We start from the raw sequence: 18,907 nt of genomic DNA on the forward strand, positions 1-18,907 counted from the left end.
GTTTGTTTTTGTATGTCATTTTTAACTTTCAGCTTGGTATTTCAATGTGAATTTTTGTTAAGTTTGGTTTATTCTTTAAATGTGTACACTCTCACATTTTAACAGAAAATGTGATTTCCCTTTTTTAATATACATTTTGAATATTTTATCAATTGAGCAAAACATTCATTTGTGGGGGCAGCACAGCGGGGCAGTGGTTAGCGTGTGTGCGGCACAGTTCTAAGGTCTTGGGGACCTACTGTGTGGGTTCAAATCCAGCTACCGGACTTCCTGTGCGGAGTTTGTATGTTCTCCCCGTGCTTGCGTGGGTTTCCTCCAGGCACTCCGGTTTCCTCCCACATTCCAAAGACATCCATTTCAGGTGGATTGGCCGGTCCAAATTGTCTCTAGGTGTGAATGAGCGAGCGAGTTGTCTGTCCCTGTGTGCCCTGTGATTGACTGGCAACCAGTTCAGGGTGTCCCCTGCCCACTGATGGCTGAGATAGGCTCCAGCACCCCTGCGAGCCTACTGATAAGCAGTGCAGCTAATGAGTAGTTTGTGCCCAACGATGCACTTACAATGTAGGAGTCACCAAGCACCTACTACTTTGTAATAATGTTTGTCTGTAGTCCTGATCTTTTTTTTCTTTTTAAAATTGGATTATTCCATTTAAAGTCTTTATTACATGTTTATCCAGGAGTGCCATGATTAGGAAACATGAACATAGTAGCATTAAATTTGACAAATACTTCTCCAAACCTCCGACTTACATCAGGAGTGGAACTCTACTTACCAGTACTCTCTACTTACCAGTACTTGAAAGTGTTCGCTTTGAGATCTTGAGTGCCGATGCCGAAATGAATGACATTTGCATGATGCGCTTCACTGTACAGAGTGGACACGACCTGCCTTTTTCACTCGCGTCTGCTGAAGAATACCCAACAGGTTTGAGTTCCTTTATTAAACAGGCTTTGGTTTATACAGATATAAAAAGTTCTGTATCGAGAGGTTTCCCAACAAATACTTTTTTTCCTGCCACCCACCCATTATAAAACATAATCACACTTTTCTCATGAATCAAGTCAAGATGGTTTTATTGATCATTTTTGTGACCACAGTTACAGTTGAGTTCTAAGCAATGGCAAAGCAGATTTAAAGTGTGCATTGTGTGTCCACTCCTGTCGTAATATAAATACAAGTGCCAGAGTAAGCACAACGAAGCGACATGTCGGCATATTGACATGTTTTCCTTTGGAGGCCACAGTTTACCGTTTGTACACACCTGTAAGATATCCTTACAATGAACCATTTGGATGGACATGTATACAGTAAAATTCCAGACTTCAATTTTTGCTAATACTCAAAATATAGAAACAGCAACTTCAATTTGGTCTTGTTTTCCAACAACCCACTTTCAGCGAGAAAGGCCAAGGTGGGGGAAGAGAGCAAAAGGAAGTAGGGAAGTGTTTGGGTCAAAGAGTCATCGAAGAACCTCATTTGTCCTAGTGTCCACACGTCGTCTTTTTTACTTGGACACCTTCTTCATCCTCTGGTCGAGCGCGGCAAAGTTCTCCTCTATGGCCACCAGATTTTCCTTCATTGTCTGTTGGACCTGACCAATTAAACAAGAAAACAGGATTGAATTAAGGTGAGGAAGAACAACTGATTAGAAAGAAAGACAAATATGTCGTATTGAAAATTTTGCCCTTTAAAATTTGGACAAAGCTTTGCTTTTATTGTCAATGTTGAATTACTGGTCAGTTGAATTTGAACTAAGGATTTTACGTCACACATTGTAAGTTCTGCTGCTGCTCTCATCTGAAAGAGCTTTTTCCCCACACTGTGTGTGTACATGGTCAGCATTTATGTAGTGCTTTTCAAGTCACTGAAGACCTCCCAAAGTGCTTTACAATGTGCTTAACACTCACCCATTCACACAAACACACACACACCAATTGCCAGCCTTGCAAGGTGTCTACTTGCCTATCGGGGACATTAGGGTTTAGTGTAAAATTCACAAATCCCTGTTCAATGAGACTTTATGACAAATCACACATAAAGCTGGTGATCCATTGAGGTTTTTACTACAGTGAAACAAAAACAAAACATTACAGTCTGGGCTTGTTAGAAGATAATGTCCATTGGGAAACTAGCGGGTTGGTATTTTATAAGACATGGTCGTGGTCTGAAAAATGAGTCTCTGAATGCAGAACTTTACCAAATGACCTCATTTTCAACTGTGCGCAGATAGGAAGGCTTGTTGAAATGTGTGAGGATTTTGAAAAATATTGCAGCCACAAACCAGATCACTCAAAAACCACAACGACCGGAAAAGGCATCAAATAAACACAAAAAGAAGTAAAAACTTCACTTAAACAAACAGGTGAGCATAACGTGTATTAACTCAAACTAAATGAATTATGTGATGACCATAATATTAATGTGATGAATAAATAATAAAATGGATATAACTAGAAACTGCCTCAATTATAACTACAAATGCAGTGACATATACACCTCCGATGGGTTGATGGTTCTTACCTGAGTCAGCAAGGTGGTGTTGTCCTTCAAGGAGTTGTTGATCATTTGCTGCGTGGTGTCCAAATGTGTGAGCAGTTGGCCAAACTGCATAGCTGGGACACACACACACAGACACACAGGTTAAATCATTAATCAAATCAGCTCAAATGGGTGATATTATCCACGAATGACAATTATTGTGATTTTCTGTATTTTGTCATTTAAGCTATGCGGGAAACCAGCTCGTTGTAATCCATTACAGGCTGTGAGAAAGAAGTTTCCCGTGAGAAAATGAAAGGACGCTGCAGTTCATTTCCCAGGTGTTTTCCTCTGTGGGATGCCTCCACACTGGTAGGGCACAATGAGCGGGCTGATAGGAGCACCGATTTTGACTCCTTCCTGCTGCCGTTTCCTCCCATCCTATTTGTCAAAGTAGATTAGCCTCCCTCTGGTCCATTGCCTCATGTGGGTTAGTCTGTGCTTTGTCATAATTTTTGATCTGTTATTTCAACCGTTGTGTGCCTGTGTCTTGAGTTTCTTATTGTACATTGGAAATTTTATACAGCACTTTGTGTCCGAAATGTGCTGAAAAAATACATTTTGATGACTGTAAAATGACACCATTATTTCATGGGAGGCGGAAGAAGCCTGCTTGTAGATATCAACTCTGTTCAAGTGGAAGGAACCCACATTATTTGGCAAAAATAACCAAGCAAAAAAATCTTGTTTTTCCATTGTCAAGACTTAAACATAATGCCATTTTGCAGCAATTCTCATCCTTCACTCCTCCCCCGCTAACATTCATACTACTTGCATGTGTGCATTTTGTCAGTTTGTCACCTTGTTCGTGCAACTCCTTGACCGTGACAAGCCTCTGGACCACCTGAGGAACGGAGGTGGACATGGCCTCCCACTTCTGCACGGTGTCGTAAAGCTGCGAAAGCTGCAAAAGCATCCGAGCTTAGAAAACGATGACAAATCTCTGACACGAGTGAGGTTGGCAAAAGCGAAGCAAGCGCTGACCTTGTTTTGCGTATCGGCATCTTCGATGGCCGTTTTGTGTTTGGCGATCTCGTTCATCTTCCCGAGCACGCTCTAAGATTGAGAAAAGAATTAGGATTGTGCAGTTTCATATAGTTTTTGACGTCAACTCAACAGGTTTTGGTTGTGAATGTGTCTTTTTCTGGATATGTTTTGCTTTTATTGCAGCTGTATCTGTTTGTAGAAATAAGTGACCAGCACATTCTTAATCGGACGAGATTGAAAAAATCTGGACAAAGGTCGTATCTTTTGCCAGTTTGGTACAAAGGAACTAAGGTCATGAAAATTAAAATAATCCAGCTTTTTTTCCCCCTTTCATTTTCATCCAACACAGTTTTGTCTCTTTGTGAACAAATCATAAAACTAAGGTGGTGAGTTTTTTCACTGTGTCAAAGTTGGGTGAGGAGCTTTATTTAAACAAGTAGTGCTTTCTCACCATTTGTGCAATGCATGGAAAAATATTATTCCGTTAAAATAATCAATCTTTATTTATTTTTTAAATTAGATGTTATATCTCATTACATGTATTTATGATAGAAAGAAAACAAAATAAGTCATGAAACTTTACAAACCTTAGTTAGGGTAACTTTTTACTATGGTAGACTCCCATTTAACAGGAGTTTAAATGTGATTGGTTAGCTTTGAATAAAGCTATTCCCGGTTATGAGAGTGTGCAAATGTTTCGACTACAATATTTAACAGGCTTGGGGTCAAACTTTTATTTTTTCCTGTGGGTCTGTGCACCACAAAATCAAGCTCTGCAATGACTTTGCACAATTTTTTTTTTTTGTGGTCACATACAATGGTGGTTCATTGAAGTGTAAATTTACCTTCAAATTATAAATCACAACCTTTGATTTGGGCGAACATTTTAAAAATATGTTTTTTTCTTAGTGTGTATTCACATCTGAATGACATAGTTCACCTGTCCATGAAAGAGAGCAACCACATAAACGATACCTGCAGCCTGGCCTCCACCTGATCCAAAGTAGCAGAGTCCAGGGCACTGACCCTGGCCTGCAGGAGTTCCAATGTATCCTAGAGAAAAACAAAATTGATCCAATTCATAAGGGGATATGACATGAAGTGATCTCATATTTGAAACATGATCTTGATTGTCTCTTAATTGTGGTGATGGAACATAGAGGTGGACTGCTCACTGTCAGACTGAGTCCTTGCATGCCCACGCTCAGAGGACCCTGCAGAGGAAACGGCAAATACAAAAAGGTAGGTTAAACAGTCAAATATAAAAAGGTGTGATGTTATGTTTCCACAAAGTAAGCTCTCAGGGTATATTAGATGTGTGTGTGGTTTGAAGAAATGTAAGCAGACAAAGGTAATCAGTGTAGATACCTGTTTGTCTGTTGCTGGGCCAACAGCCAGCTCAAGGTCTGCCAGACGCTTTTCCAACTCTGCCATCTATCGACAGAAACAGGTAGTGCCCTTTAATACATTATTTTTTAAAACTTTTACTCAATGTAATGTCATTACAGTATTAACAGTTTGTAGAAAGGTTTTAAAGATCATGTACAATAAAGTTGAATTCAACATTTTTAAAATCTCTCGTCATTTACTTACATAATATCATTTACATAATATACATTTCGTCAATACAAAAAAGTAAAATAAACAAAAAATGATGTGTTTCACCCCCAAAAAATCTTGCTTGGTCAAAACTTTCAATCGACTATTTTTATTTGACCGATAGATGTCGCTGAATCGTGTAGTGCAACCGAAAACAAAGCAACAGGGAAGAAAACAAAATGGGCGTGGACTCCAAATGTGGCCACTTTCTGTCATTTTTTGCCCAGCCTTGCATAAGGATTTCTTTGGCTCAGGTCACACAATGCATGGCCGCTATTGGTGTGTGAGTGTGTGTGTGAATGGGTGTGAAGCACATTTTAAAGCGCTTTGGAGGTCTGCATTGACTTGAAAAGCGCTATATAAATGCAGACCATTTACCATTTAATTTGGCACACCCTTTTCACTAGGTCTAGTGTTAAAATATTTTTACATTGGCCTTCAATAATAAAACTACATTTTTAAATATGTTTGTCTGGCCTGATTTATATCAAGCAGGAAAAATCAGCTGTTTATCTCTTCAAGAAGTAGCTGGTTTAACACTTGTCCTCACTAGAAAGTTTTTCAGAACTCATATAAGTTAACACTTGTACCGTTTTTTTAAAAACTTAGTTGTAATTACAAATGGACAAGAGAAGAAGTTTGCAATAGTCTGTAATCTGTGCAGCCCTTTGAGGCTACTTATACATAAAGGGCTATACAAATAAACATGACTTGACTATGAAGGTGGGGTTGGCCTGCAATGGAACAATTACTTACACATGACTGCCATCTAGAGGTATCCATAGCAAACTTAAATTTATTATGCTTCTAAGTAGTTGTATGCATTAAACGAGCCTACAGTGGTTGTTTTAATTTCTTACATTGTGTAAAGGACTTGTATCAAAGTCAAGGCCTGTGGGACACATCCGGTCATAAGAAAGTTTTCTACAGACCCTGAGACGATCTTAAGTCTATTAGATCGAGCCTGCGGGCCACATTTCACCAGCAGTCCTCACTTCTGTTACACACGCGAATACAACATTTTCAACAATACAACACAGAAGCACACCTGCTCACCCACCACAGCTAGACCAGGAGCGAGAGCATGCGTTCACTCTTCAAAATGATTGGCTAGCTACTTCCTGCAGAGTGTACATGTAAACGACTATAATTACATTCATCCATTATTTGCACTGCTTATCCTCAGTGGGGTCGCGGGGCTGCTGGAGCCCATCCCAGCCATCTTCGGGCAGTGGGCACCCTGAAATGGTTGCCAGCCAGTTGCCGGGCACACAACTCACTCGCTCATTCACTCCTATGGACAATTTGAACCAGCCAAATAACCTGACATGCCTGTTTTTGGAATGTGTGAGAAAACCGTAGTGCCCTGAGGAGACCCACGCCAGCACGGGGAGACCATGCAAACTCCACACAGGAAGGTTTGATCTCATAACCTCAGAAATGTGCCATTCAATTTTTCCTAAATATTAGCTTGCATGAAAGTTTGTTGTTAAAGGAATTTGCAAATATATCCCAAGTCAGTGTTTATTATAAGAAACTATCTGATCATGTTGGAATATATTTATTTAGATTTCAGAAGATTCAATTAGGTTCCCTAGACTATATGAGTCATTTGAAATGTTTCAATTAATATTTGATCTGTTCTGCCCTTGACGTTTTGCAATGTTTTTTTATTCGTCCCTCCGTTTATTGACAGCACTGACACTCCAAAATGTCTGAAGGGTTTTTCTATTGCACATTTTTAACACCATCATATGGGGGTACCTGAAATCGCACCCAGAATGATCATTTTACCTTGGCAGACTCATTAAATTTCTCCTGCTCAGGTCTGCTGTGCAACTCGTAGAGAACCACTCCATCTGGGCCTTTGGTTGCTGCCGGTGACTTGCTATCTCCAGCAGAGCAGCTGCGACTGCCCTTTGCTGCCTCCAGCTGAGTGAGCAGGCGCCTAAGGAGGAAGATCAAGTCAAATGGCACTTCTCCAAGCTCTTCTCTTACTGTTTAAGTCTCTAACACTGATTAGCAGCGTGTAGGAGTATGATGCAACGACTTCTGCCCCCATGCATAATAGAAAGGCTGTCTGACTCCTCAGCAGGCCATCACATTGGCCGTCTCACCTGGCCAACGCCCCATCCGGATCAGCCAAGTTTATGTGCGCCTGCGGTCCCAGCAATGAGTCAAGATGAGCAGAAACCAGATGTTGCTTGAGCTGGGCCGCCTGCTGTGCCAGGACCACCGGGGTGAGCCGCTCTTCTGCGTTGCTCTCTTTTGTGACGGCCTGGACACACAGTCAATGTGCAACATTGAGGCAACAGCGTCCCGCCAATAAGTGATTGCAATTTTGTGTGTGATACGCAACCTGAATGGTGTCCACCTCCTGACATAGCTCCTGGATCTCGTTCACCAGACGCTGATATTTCTGTTGGGGTGTTTCCTTTACACCGCAGCCCTCCCCCAGCTACACATCAGGGCAGGAATAGAACCAATATGATTGCTAAACTTTTCATTATCAAACTGCAATTCAAGCACAATAAAAATTTGCTTGTGAGAAGCAACCAATTTTTTGCATACTTTGAGTCAACCTGTTTAGATTATTTTTTAGGATCTTTACCTTTGTGTGTAGCTGTAGATTATTATGAGAAGCTATGTGGGTGATGTTATAGATTACAAGTGAAGCTACGTTGTTGTCTCAGGTTAGCTGCTTTTAGTAACGTGTTTTTCATTAATAATTTTGTGTAATTCCCATGAGCTTGAAATGTGGATGTGTATACTGGAATAATTTACCCATTACAAGTTTATAATGTCCATTGAGCAAAGTGTACCTGTTAATTTCTTTTAAGAAACGATGGTAGGCTGTATAGAACAATATCATGCAACATGAAAACACAATCCAAAAAAATAGACGTGATGGCAAAATAAAGTTATTATCTTTTATTTAAAACTATAATTTCCAAAGTCTTTGGACTCATGTGGTTGATTTTTTTTTTGAAGAGAATTTCACCTGCTCCCTAAAAAAACTTTCACATGATACTGATGAAGCAAGGGTGCAGAGATATAAGATTGCAAATTTGTATAGAACTGGAAGCGTATATTTCTGTGATTCCCCCAAAGAGGATAATCCGGTGTTTCTTTGCCATCTTTATTTTGAACACTCTAACCAAGCAAATAATTTCCTTAATCACGTGGTACATCTGCTTTAAACGTCGCCACTTACATTATCAACATGCGGATTGGCTCGCCGTTCATAAACCACTTATTTACATTGCTTGGCATACGCTTCAAGAAATCAACCAGAGGAGCACATCACTAGTTTATAGACCAGGGGTCTGGAACCTTTTTGACCCAAAGAGCCATAAAAGCATGTACATTTTGATTTTGTTTTTCTTTATCTAGCCACACCGTATGTTTGAAGACCAAACTCAATAAAACCGCCAAACCTGCTCTCCAGACAAAAGCCAATTCTTCAGCACATTTTATTTCACTGTGTGATGTTTGGTGATTTGATAAAATCTATGAAATATTGCCAGAGCCTATGTGCCAATATAATGATACCACGTAAAATTTGTCCCCTAGAGCAGTTACTTAAAAGTGTTAAAGCTCATGTTGACGGTCCTTTTCCACCTAAATAATGCAAAGTTCTTTTGTAGAAATGTCACAAAATACTGCATATGAGAATACCAACGTACTGTTTTTACCTTCAATGCAGACGGCACTGGGCAAAGGAGAAAGAGTGCATGTGTTGTGTGTATAGCTCTGCTCATTTCTACCGCTTACCCAATCAAATTGCTTTAAGTGCTCTGCTAGAGCTTCAGGGTAACAAAGTTTGTTTTGGGTTTAAGTTTGTTTCGTGGCTTTTCATCATAGAGTATCTCAACAATAAACATATGATGTTTAATGAGCTCCCATAGGAAGGATTATGTAGCTATTTACAGACCAAACTGGGTCTGTTAGTGAGACACCTTGACTGTAAATCGTAGTTAAAATTGTGAACTACATACTCATAAAAAGAGCCATATATGGCGTCGCGAGCCATAGGTTCCTGAGCCATGTAATCGACTGTACTTACAATTTCAAAATCCCCAGACTCGTAGCCTACTCTTCTGCTTCTACTGATTCTGTCTGAAAAGTCTGCACAAATGTAAGCAAAGAGAAAATGAAAACAAAAACGTCAAGGCAAACTCAAGGTCAAAAGCCAGAGTGGGCTATTTTGTTTGGATATTCATGTAAGATCTGACCCAGTCCTTTGGTGTTGACATGCTTGTCCTTGAACTTGTCATATGCAGCGTTGGGGTTGACCACGATTCTTTCCACACTGTCGCTGCACAATTCCTCCTGTTTTAAGGGCGACAAATCTAGTCAGACGTAAACATACAAACTTTGTACATGCAGGGGGTCTTTAGTTTACTATGGTGCAAAGTAACCAAACCACAGGGATGAATTGAACTAATTTGTGTTCAGGTGTAAGAATACGTTGTCACGCTCACTTAATGTTCCTCAGTTATTTTGATATTTATGGACTTAATGTGCTTTTCATAATAGTTATCAGCATTAATGTAGATTCATTTATAAAATGCAAGCTGAAATCCACCTTAAATGTAGATTATGGTTATTGTGTCTTAAATGCATGAATAGACCTTTGATAGTGAACCAATGTAAACCAAGGACCCCTTGTAACACATAAGTATACCATCAGGTAAACCTCATCACCAGCTCCTACCAACATCCCGTTTAGTTGAGTCTTTTCTAAATTAAAATGATTGTTGTAAATTAATAATAAATAATAAATGAAAGACAAGATTACAATGATACAGATTAGTTTAAAACAGTATTCCCTGGATGATTTCAGTATGATTAAAAAGCACTGTTATATAAAAACCCATCTTGAACTCATTATGAACTAATCGAAGAATAGTACACTATATAACATAAATGAAACAATAGACCAATTGATGACTGGCTGATAATTATGATGATGATGAACTAAACACTTGATTGGGATTAAAAGATCACTGAAAGACAAGACGAGGTTCCACTCAGAAGGTAACAAGAAAAAGTTGGGAAAAGGCGGTAAAAAGCGGAATGAAGACGAAGGGGGTTAGTGAGGCTCTTACCAGCTCCTTGGGTTTCCAAAGAGTGTTAGAAAGAGCATAAAGCGGTTCCAGGGTGGGAGAGAGAGACAACATGTATTAATGTGGTTATTACTGGCTCACACTCTCACACAAACACGCTCAGGGCAGGATCATCTGACTGGGAGAAGGGAAAGAAAATCAGAAAGAAAGCGTCAAATGCTTAAGTGAGCACCCAGAAATCATCAAGGATGTCTCCAGTTCTTTCTTTTTTTTCTCTGTGACATCAAGGGGTGGCAGGTCCACTTCAATGCAATACACACTAGAAATGCATGGTCATGGAAATTGCGACGTGACCCACAGGAAATCTCCAAGATTTTCTGATGCATTACCCCATAAAGAGGTGAAGGTGGATAAGTAGTTTTGAATGACTAATTCTAAACTGGAATAGTTTATCTGAACATATTGCTTCTTTAATTCTACTCAATGACATTCAGGTAGTATTTCAAATGACCGTATTTGTATAAAAAAAGCTATTAATGGTCCAAAAAGAGATGGATTGCTCAGGGGCAAATTAGTCTTTTATTTTTTTTCATATATTTTCTAAAATACTTTACTTATATCCTAGCAGTATTTTAAACCCGATGCAGCATTTCTGATTATTCCCGCATGTGTGGAAGAAAACCTCAGAAAAGAAACAACAAAAAGATGTTTAGAACCGGACTCTAAGTAATCAATCATCCTGAGACAAAATATCGTCATATTCCTGCAGTTATTGTTTAGTTGAGAGCAGTTTACGGTATACTAAACAATGATCTGACATTTCAAAATAATCATATAGGAATGCAAAACATCACAATTTAAAAAACTTGATATTTAAATTTGTTGGTATGTATTTTCTGAGAATTACGTGGAACAATACCTAGTATAGTTCAATGTAGCTTGTACATGTCACATGCAATAAGCCTTATATCAAAATAATGTGCCATTATGATCTGGAGCATGTGGAGGCCTTTAAACAGCCAAGTTAGTCAGAGGAAGGATTTGAGGTTAGCAATGAGGCAGCTGATAGAGAGCATGACAAGTTTGAATGGGTAGAAGTAGTTTTCATACAAGCAACTCCTTTGGATTTTAGAGCAGTGAGTTTATCCTGTTTTTTTCCCCCGTAAAGTTTAAAAATAACACATACATTAAGTACAAGTCCCTTAACAGTTTGAACCTCCTAATTTCCCATCAAACATTAGGAAAAAATGGAAGAGTGATTGTAAAAATCATGCAAGTAAAAGCACAGCACTAAAGCTGAGAGAAAACAATAAGTCCAGGCTTACTTGTAAAAGCTAAGATCCAGAGGTGTGTTAGAGTCAAAAGAACAACGGCATTCAACATGAAAGGGAAAATGCCAATTAGAACTTAACTCATCAATTCAGGAATACAGCATTTGGAATGCTGTACAAACTAATTGTTTGAGCTTATAAACACAAATAGAGTGGAAATACTACTCTTAAAAAAACTAAACTCCTAAAGTTCTAGAAGGACTTAGAAACTAATTGAACTAAACTCATTCAATTAATTGTATTATGGGCGTTAAGATCACAGGGACCTCCGTCGCATGAGGGGTGACAGGGAACTTTACCAGGACAGCCTGCTTTCGCTGACCCTCTCAATTGCGTGTCTAATCTGTGGAACAGGAGACTTTCGCGACTTCACGAGCCGCGCATTGGTTTCTCTCATGACATCACCCCCACGCAGCAAAAACGAGAACAAGGAACGCTCTTGCCACGTTTCCTTTTCGGTGGATTAATAGGGTGAAATATGATATATAGATGAATACATTTGAAAAATATACATATTGGATTATAATTATTCGTGTGGAAAAGTTAATAAAACAAACCACAAAAGTAAGAAATCCCATTCATAATTCATTTCGTTATCCTTTTTTAATTTTTACACGTTCATGTTAGCGTAATCTTTCGTACGCAAGATTACGACAAGGCGAACGTACGATTAGCCTGGGTTAGCTTTAAGTTTAAGTTAAACATTCGAGGTAAACATTGAGGGTGTTGGAACGGATTAATACAATTTACATTATTTTTAATGGGAAAAAAGATTTCAGTGATCGAACGAATCGGTTTTCGAACAGGGTTCTGGAACGGATTATGGTTGGGAACCGAGGTACCACTGTACTAGCCAGTAAATGGCATGACAGCCCAACATCAATAGCATCAAGTGTTACAATATCATTGCGACTACACCATCGCACCTGTCAGATGACAGATGGGCTTGTAGACTCTTTGGACAGAGGAAACTTGCCGCCCACCTTATCCAGGTACATAATTTGTTCAATTTGAGAAGGGCCATTATCTCAAGTACAGTAATTCAACATTTGTAGTCATATGTCAATTCACGCTGATCAGTTTCCTTTATCTATGTCTATTCATAACACTTTATTTAATTCACTGTTTTATTAACCAACAAAAATCAACCATGTTAAGTAATTAAGGAAAATAAGTATTACTTCATTGTAAAAAGCAAACAACTTACCGACTCAAACTGAGCCTGGTCATCTTCTGGTAGGTCACCTGTCTCGTACACATCCGGTTCGTTAAACGCCTTTTAAAGAACAAAATAAGAGTAATCAAAAGCAAAATAAACAACCAGCAGCATCTTTTACCCTGGACAACGCCCCGTCTCTTACTAACAGGACAACTCCATCCACTCCTTCTTTTGATATTATTAACATCACTTGCCTACAACATTCAACAGCTAACATTGCGTAATATTGTCTTTTATAGCTCATTATAACGATTTTAAAACAGCTGAGTCAATGTTAGCAAAAGCTATTCATCTTAGCTCAAGATAAGCTAACATGCTAAGCGTTAGCAACTTACAATTCCTGGTAAATTGGCGTATTTTGGGTCAGCCATTGTGCGTGAGAGAGAAACACAAAACGGACACAACACAAAGGACGAAAATAAATATGTTTTTCCTCGATTAAGTAAGTCTAAATGGGATAAAATGGAGACGGAGTTTGGGGCTACTAGCGGACGTCTCGCAGTCTGATACAGTCGATGGTTACAAGCTCGGGTTGACACTTTGTGCGTTCGGTTTATGCAAAGGATCCGCACATTAGGGTGCTGTTTTCCTTACAGCGTTTGGAACGATGGAGACGGCGGGTCACGATGAACAAATCAAACGCCTAGTAAAGTATCCTCTGTGCGCCTGCGCAGCGTTAAAAACGGCCACAAACGAGCACTTTAAAAATCACCTGCGTTTATCCACAGGCATCATTGAAAGGTAAATCCAAAATGCTTCTCTTTTTTTTTTTGTAAATATGATTAAAATATCCCAATTTATTACAAATCCCCTGGAAATGTGTTGCACTAAATTTAAGCACGCGGTGGCGCCAAACACCCAAGCAAGAAAGTTGAAGTATTGAACCATATGACAAAATTGAGTAATTTTAATCATATTTAGTTTCCTTTGTCTTTTATTAGCATATTTGGTATTGGAGTAATCCAAAAGTAATTGAAAGTAATCAAGTTAAAGTAACCCTACCCAACCCTGCATATGGCTATGCTATATTTTGCTATATTTTTTTGGACACCTGAGTTTGCGTTTCAAGTTTATTCTTTTCAGAATTAGCAAGGCTATTTTGTGTTGAACACTTAACACAGAATGTTCACCTTTTTCTGCACACAATTAAAGGTAATCCCAAATTCTTATTAAACGTGCAAAATGTGAGGAAATAGTTCATGTTTTTTTCGCGTGCAGAAAATATTTATATATATATATATTATATATATGTATATTTCAGTTATTTTCCTGGATAATGCACTTTGAAGACAGCGTGTCTTGTTTGGAGCTGTGACATCATCATAGAAACACCAACACCTTAGCAAGCCACTCGCTATATTGCTTTACGTGTTAATTAGTTCGATGAGGGGTGTTTTAGGCAAAGCTTTGGTAGTTTTTATTGTGGAGAATGCTTACGCATTTTGTGGCAGGTGGATGCAAGGCGCAAAAAAGAGGGAGCATCCAAATAGAGTCTAGCAAACAAAAAAACACAGAGAGTCGCGAACGGGAGGCAATCGGGACTGATCAGTGAAGGTAGTCCACAGCCTTGGCGGGGCGGGAAAACACCAGGCTAGCTGATCAAAAAACACACAGTGAGCAGCCAGGCTAACAGGAATCCAACAACAAAACAGCAACGGCAACGGCGATATGCGCAAAGCCGGACAGAAAAAAACAAGGGACACAGCAAAACCGGCACTCACGCCAGGCTAGCCAGCCAAACAAAAGACGGTGGGCACGTAACAAGCGCTAATCAGGTCAAACAAAACCAGAAACCCCTTGGTAGCCCTGGCCGTAACCGGGAACTAGCTGGACAAATATTTACCAACAGTGACACACTCCACGGAAAACACAAAAGAAGAGCCAAGATCGCCTATCTACAAGAGTAAATGAGCAGTATGCAACTGATGTCTACGACAATAGCTGTTTGTTTCTGAGCTGGCCTCACATGTTGTGTTAATGGGATTCGCCATTTTGAAAGTGTTGTGTTTCTTCAATGATGTCACAGCTTTACAGCAAAGAATGAGTCAACTGCGACTAATTTTCTGGAGTCCTTCAGAGCGTCAAATATTTGTCAACGTATTTGCATAATTGTGGGGAGCAACACTAAACGTACTGTCCCTAATTGAAAAAAAAGTCTCTTCAGAATGCTTAGTCTATGAGGATGAAGTCAGCTATCAAATTGCTACATCTAATACAGATGGGAATATAACTTGAGCGGGAATAGCCGACGTATTATGAAGAGATATACTGAGGGATACACACACGTAAAAGAAAAAACAATGATGCTACTATGTATGATCTCAGATCAGATACGCTGAGCTCCTTATAAATATATTTGGGAATATCTTTAAGATTAAATAAAATAAAACATAACACACACTAAAAACTGATCTGCATTGCTGACCAAGCTCAAAAGCCACACGTGAAGTGCAGTATTCCAACGATTAAAGACCAGAATATAAAACATTGGTAGACAGGGAATGGTGTCAGAGTGCCTTTTCATCCAGTGGTGCTGATGAGAGGATGTTGGATGCCCAGCCCACTTCTAGTGAGAGAGAGAGAGAGCGAGAAAGAGAGAGAGAGAGAAAGGGAGCGGAGTGATGTGAGCATGCTGCTTTTGCAGACGCTGCTGACCGGACCAGTTTGGAGTACCCTCCCCTGTGTAACTCTGCCATCTGCTCACCACCAAATTGAGCCTAAGGGTTGTTTTCCTTCTCCCTTTCTTTCTCTCTTGTTTTATTCCTTTTGCTCAGCCACAATTTCGAACGCCGAAATCCTACCTCATACTATATAGTCCAATCTTGCAAATGCACTGCCTTGAGAGTGTATAAGCCAGCATCCAATTGGGTGCAGGTTTCAAAGGGATTTTGAGTTTTTTTTCCAGAATTCTTGTCTTATTTTCTGTATTTCTTTTGTTTTAAAGAAGAATGGCTAACAGTAATGCAGAATGCAATATCAAAGTACTTTGTCGTTTTCGTCCGTTAAACCGGTCAGAAATCCTGCGAGGAGATAAGTTCATCCCAGTGTTTCAGGGCGAAGATACAGTTCTCTTTGGGGTAAGTTACAAATATATATCAATTATTTTGTTTTTGTTTTCAATGAAGCTTCGATCATCGTGTGAATTATGCAAATGCATGCTAGCAGGTATGAAACAATCTGAGGCAAAAGTGGAACAGTATTCTGGTCTACAAACTATGAATCACATTAAAAAAAAACAAAAAAAAACAAAAACATGTGCTATTTCTGACCTTAAATGTTACACCTTTTGAATACCCTTGTGTGAGAAATGATATAACTAAAGACAACACCTGATTGAAAATTCTGAGAAAAAATTGGGAGTAATTTCTGTTTGGGGACTGGCGACTTTTTTGTATTTACTACTGTCCATTATGCATTCTGATTTGAATGGGCAGATGGAAAAGCCACAGGGAGCCGCACTCATGTCAATTGTATGCAAATATACACGGGATACCTGAGCTGGACGGGTTTAGGGTCTGTCCATGTGACAGGGCTGGCAGCAGGTGGAACATTTGGAGGGGAGTTAAAATGCAAATGTTGCCATTGTTTGAACTGGAGGTCTAAATCCACACCCATCTGGGATGACGATTGAGTAAGAGTGATAGCAGAGACTGCAGAAAATCACTCACGCGTCCTCGCGTACACCCGGCAGCCATACCGTAAAGAATCAGCCGACCGTCGCCATCCATTTTTGATCCCATTCATCAGGTTTGCGGGTAAGCTGTGATCTAGCTGAGGTGAATTTTGTGAGGACAGCGGGTTACACTTCGAACTGTTTTGCCCTCAATGGACACATCAATCCATTCATTTTTTATGATACTGTATACCTAATGCCCTCTAAGAATACCATTGGAAAAGTCCCAGTTGGCTTTTGGTGAGGTCCACAATGGACTGGTTGGTAAACAGGGACAATTATCCATCTGTTTGTCATGGTGGTTGTGCTCAGTAGGGTCACGAGTGCGCCATAGATGTCCTATTAAAAATTTGGCCTCACTAAATGGATAAGGCCATGATTGGTTGTCATCAATATTTCTTCCACTTGCTCTCAAAGGTATGTACTGGACTCTACAGCAGCAATTATTTATCAGTGGAATGCAGTACACTTCAACAAGCATTCACACTTAATTTTCAGACCGTTGAACTGTTGGCCCCCAGAAGATTTCATTTTCGAGGCGCTTTCAGAAACATGGTTACAGATATTAAGGATTCTTTTTCATTTATCTATCTATTTAATATAAACTTGAAACCAACCCTCTTTTAAGGTAACTGTACTCACTACAGTGGCCAATACCATTCAAGGCTGTTTACAAATCAGGAACTGGAAATTACAGGCACAATACATTACTATTCAATAAATGCAATATTAAGGAAGTATTATAATTATTTTTCGACATAATTATTTATAAATATCTGTCTTTTTTGCAAAAGGATAGGAATTTTATCTAATGGTGCTGTCGATACCTGGTATTGGTATTGATGACTACTCAATACTTGTGTATTGTATTGGGATGAAAAACTGTGTAATTAAACAGCATTGAGTTTGTTTTTAATAAGAAACCTCAAACAGCTTTTTAGACATGCATATGAGTCCAGCTTCGGCAGATACTATGCGGGCAACCCTACCTTTGAACATTTGATTTATTTATAAATTTTGGAGCTGCATATTTTTTTGTTGTGCAATAATAATGGTTACATACAAGGATCCACCTCCATATAATGACAAAAGAGATTTTGTTGAATTAAATGGGATTCCATCTTACCTGTTGGGCTCCTGAAAAGGGAAAAGGAAGAACCAACATCTGGGTCCTGGAATGGGCTGTGCTCTGCGGGTATTGTGGAAAAGAGACATAGTTGATAGCAGTATATTTTATCTTATCTATTTTATTTTTAAATGTTATTTGCTTGTTACTCTGTATTGAAAATGAATAAAAGAGCATAGAAATATGGTGTGCCTGTTGATAGTGAGGACATACAGTAGTTGTCACGTGGCGTGGTGGAAGGCGGGGATCGGACCAGAACGGAGGCAGGAGGCAGGAAGGGAGAACTCATATGCGTTGACGATCATAAGTTTTATTTAACAAAATAAAAGTCGCCCAATACTCCGGGACCAAAACAGAACAATACAGAGTTCCTCCGGCACGAACTCAACAGGACAAGGCATAACAGACGGAAAATGTTTAAACCTAAAACAGGACAAGGCATAACAGACCTGGGATTGTGTAATGAGCCAGCACCTGCCAAACCCAAAATCCAGCCTTAAACAGCAGACCAGCAATCAGCTGATCTGCTGCAGCTGAGTTCGGGGGCGCGGCAGACTGGTAGCCATGGCGACCGTGACAGTAGTAGCAAGGGCATAAGTTTGTTCTTGGCTTTGGTGGGCTTATAGAATAGAATAGAATAGAATTTACTTTTATTGTCATTCTTTGTAACAATGCACTCAGAACGAACTGTCGGAGCACATTTTTTTGACTGATCACATATGATTGGTGGGGACCAAACAATGACTGCTTCATATTGGTGGGGACACATCCCCTGCGTTCATGTAACAACTATGCCCTTAAGTAACAGTATTTTAGAATTGGAGCAAGAACTTGTGAATGATATCAAATGTTGACTTTTTTAAAGCCTTCTATCACATTGGCTACTGGACCAAGGTCACAAAACAGGTTTAGATACAAAATGAAATTTGGCATACTATCATTTTAGATTTTTTTTTGCTAAAGTATTTGAGATATAGTTTGACCTTAAAGCAAGGGTGTGTATTATTTGACCACTGGATTTCACTTTATTGTGTGTCGTGCAACTGAAAACGAAAGCTAAAAGCCACAAAGATAGACAATCCTTAGTATGGAGACTCAAAATGAACAAACTGCACCATATTTCTATATTTCTTTTAAGTGGGAGATCAAAAAACATTTTATGTTAGTAATCATACGTCTCTTTTAATACTTAATGTGAAAAGTGGTAAACCTATTAATGGTCTTGTCTTTTACCGTTCTTAAAATATCCACTGTAAAGTTAATGCTTTTATGATGGTGACAGTTTGACCGCGTAACAGATGGCACCCCTTTCCTTTTGCAATAAAAATGGTTTTATAATCTAAGATTCCCCTTGCGGTATCATC

The 18,907-nt window shown here is 39.3% G+C and overlaps 2 protein-coding genes across 3 annotated transcripts in view; one reads left to right on the forward strand and one right to left on the reverse strand.

Moving 5' to 3' along the window:
• Positions 1-1,057: 1,057 nt before the first annotated feature.
• dctn2 (dynactin 2 (p50)) lies at positions 1,058-13,302 on the reverse strand. The gene is made up of 14 exons (XM_088338825.1): positions 13,080-13,302; positions 12,733-12,801; positions 9,361-9,457; positions 9,192-9,253; positions 7,485-7,583; positions 7,243-7,403; positions 6,920-7,073; positions 4,895-4,960; positions 4,702-4,740; positions 4,502-4,579; positions 3,524-3,595; positions 3,341-3,443; positions 2,522-2,613; positions 1,058-1,592 (listed from the first exon to the last, which is right to left on the reverse strand). The coding sequence occupies exons 1-14, from the start codon at positions 13,113-13,115 to the stop codon at positions 1,506-1,508; spliced, it is 1,215 nt and encodes a 404-aa protein (XP_088194951.1). The 5' UTR covers positions 13,116-13,302; the 3' UTR covers positions 1,058-1,505.
• Positions 13,303-15,399: 2,097 nt separating this feature from the next.
• The window catches only part of kif5ab (kinesin family member 5A, b), a 128,910-nt gene continuing 125,402 nt past the window's right edge, over positions 15,400-18,907 (forward strand). The window contains exon 1 of one of the 2 annotated variants that reach the window (XM_088338826.1): positions 15,400-15,821. In XM_088338826.1, coding sequence (XP_088194952.1) covers positions 15,693-15,821 — 129 coding nt within the window. In that variant the 5' untranslated portion in view covers positions 15,400-15,692. The remainder of the gene's footprint in view (positions 15,822-18,907) is intronic. The other variant, XM_088338827.1, reaches the window with a different exon arrangement.

This window comes from Urocampus carinirostris, chromosome 6, assembly GCF_059441175.1.
Source record: "Urocampus carinirostris isolate Australia breed hairy pipefish chromosome 6, RoL_Ucar_1.0, whole genome shotgun sequence".
Lineage (NCBI taxonomy): Eukaryota > Metazoa > Chordata > Actinopteri > Syngnathiformes > Syngnathidae > Urocampus > Urocampus carinirostris.